Below are 2557 nucleotides of genomic sequence, written 5' to 3'. Positions count from 1 at the left end.
AAACAAAAATGACAACTGCAACAAAAAATGGGCAGGCATTGTGGCGGACACCTGTAGTCCCAGGTACTTGGGAGACTAAGGCAAGAGAATCACTTAAGCTCAAGAGTTTGAAGTTGCTGTGAGCTGTCACTCCACAGCAGTCTACTGAGGGCAACAAAGTGAGACTCTGTCTCAAAAAAAAAATATGTCAAAAAATGGAATTTTATGTGTGGGCATAAAGTTATACTTTTCATTTCTTGCATTTTTAATCTGTAAGTAAGTTAACATATCCATAATATTCTTTCTTTTTTCTCTTTAAAAGATTGCAGCATCCTATGGAAATGTTATCTTTATTTTTGAACCAGTTAACCCACCGAAACAAAAGAAAAATTTGGTAAGTAACTTATATTTTTCTTTTAGGATTTAAAATGTGTTAAGTATTAAAAGAATATAAAACTAGAGTGATCATCAAGGCCTACCATAGTAGCTTATACCTATAATCCTAATACTCTGGGAGACCAAGGTAGGTTTGGTCTGAGCTCAGGATTGCCAGAGCTCAGGAGTTCAAGACCAGCCTGAGCAAGAGTGAGACCTATCTCTACTAAAAATAGAAAAACTAGCCAGGCATTGTGGTGGGTGCCTATAGTTCCAGCTATCAGGAGGCTATTTTTTGGTTGGAGTTGTCGTTGTTTTTAGTAGGGCTGGGCTCTAACCCGCGGCTCTTGCTGTATGTGGCTGGCACCATAACCACTGGGCTATGGGCACCAAGCCAAAATGTATATATATATTTTTTATTCTTTTTTTTTGTAGAGATAGAGATAGACTTTATTGCCTTCAGTAGAGGGCTGTGGAATCACAGCTCACAGCAACCTCCAACTCCTGGGCTTAGGTGATTCTCTTGCTTCAGCCTCCCAAGTAGCTGGGACTACAGGCACTTGCCACAATGCCCAGGTATTTTTTTGTTGCAGTTTGGCTGGGACCAGGTTTGAACCCACCACCCTCAGTACATGGGGCAGGTGCCCTAAACACTGAGCCACAGGCACTGCCCATATATTTCTTAATTAAAAGTAAACGCACTTAATACCATTTTATTTCAATTCTTCATGGATCTTCTGTTCCTTGATTATTTTCATTGTTAAATGTTGCATGCAGGGAACAAGTACTGATGTTTATCATAATTCAAACTATTGTCCCATAGTCAATGACACTTTTTGAATGTCCAGAAAGAGTGGTTTCAGCCATTTTGAAAAGTTTGGGAACAGCCTAGGATTTTGCAGGTGTTTTTGTTTTTGAAGGCTGGAATTTGTCTTTGAATTTCAAGTAGTTTTTTTTTTTTTTTTTTTGAGACGTAGTCTCACTTTGTCACCCCTGGTAGAGTGCTGTGGCATGATAGCTCACAGCAACCTCCAACTCCTGGGCTCAAGCAAGTCTCCTGCCTCCGCCTCCCAAGTCTGGGACCACAGGTGCCCGCCACAACACCTGGCTGTTTTTTGGTTGCAGCCATCATTGTTATTTGCTAGGCCTGAGCTGGATTCGAACCCACCACCTTAGGTGTATATGGCTGGCACCTTAGCCACTTGAGCCACAGGTGCCGAGCCAATGCTTGCAGAATCTTAATATAATTCCTTGACTCACTTTCTTGCATTTATTAAATCATGCAATACAACTATTAACAGGTTAAATGTTTTTCTTTATAAGGAGGCTATGTTCAGAAATAGTTCTGAAAGATGGTTAAACAGTAGGTCATAAATAGGGACTGAATGATAGATTCATAGTTGCTTTAATGATCTTAATTCTAACAAATGGATTATGTTATTTTCCCAGTTTCTTCTGAAGATTAGTTATTAAAACCCTATGAAAAAGGACCAACAAAATGTAGTTGAAAGAGCAGTGTACTGGAAATCATAGGCCTTGTTTCTATCTCTGTTGCCTTCTAGCTGTTTGGTCCTAAGGAAGTCAGTCTTATGAGGTTCTTTGTTTGACTCTGATATTGATTAATATCGCTTAATGCTTTTTTTTTTTTTGAGATAGGGTCTCTCTCTGTTGCTCTCATTGAAATGCAGTAGGCACTCATAGCTCACTAATACCTTGAACTCCAGGCCTCTAGTAGTCTTCCTGTCATGACCTCCCATAGTGCTGAGATTACAGGCATGAACCACTATGCCCAGTTTCATAACCATTCTTGATGAGGATATTATAAGGATGACAGGAAGTAAAAAACTGTATAGTAGTGTATTAATTATAAAGAAATAAACAATGCGTGCTAGCAGGCTTACCTTTATATATGTTTTGATAATTTTTATCGTATAAATTACTTCTGAGCAAGTTTGGGCAGCTGTTATTTCCTTTTTTTACAAATCAGACAGTAGACTAGGCATAAAGAAAAGTGACTTGACTAGTGAAACAGCTACATATTAAGGCATAGAACTAATAGTAGAACCAGCTATATTGATTTCTAGGTGTGAGCACTTTTCCTCTACCTTGTGTTAATGAAAAACATTTTCTAATTTTTAATTGACATCTGTCTTTTAAATTTCATGACAAGAGTATCCACAACTCTCTGATTTCTATTTGTTTT

General features: G+C 38.4%; 1 protein-coding gene across 1 annotated transcript in view; it reads left to right on the top strand.

Annotated features, from left to right (window-relative positions):
• Positions 1-2557, top strand: part of DMXL1 (Dmx like 1) — a 157712-nt gene that overhangs the window by 13812 nt on the left and 141343 nt on the right. Inside the window, exon 4 of the mRNA XM_023512698.1 lies at positions 302-373. Within this exon, the coding sequence (XP_023368466.1) occupies positions 302-373 (72 nt within the window). The remainder of the gene's footprint in view (positions 1-301; positions 374-2557) is intronic.

The sequence above is a fragment of the Otolemur garnettii genome, unplaced genomic scaffold, assembly GCF_000181295.1.
Source record: "Otolemur garnettii isolate 467f Iridium unplaced genomic scaffold, OtoGar3 scaffold00030, whole genome shotgun sequence".
NCBI lineage: Eukaryota > Metazoa > Chordata > Mammalia > Primates > Galagidae > Otolemur > Otolemur garnettii.
This window is presented reverse-complemented; position numbering and strand designations above follow the sequence as displayed.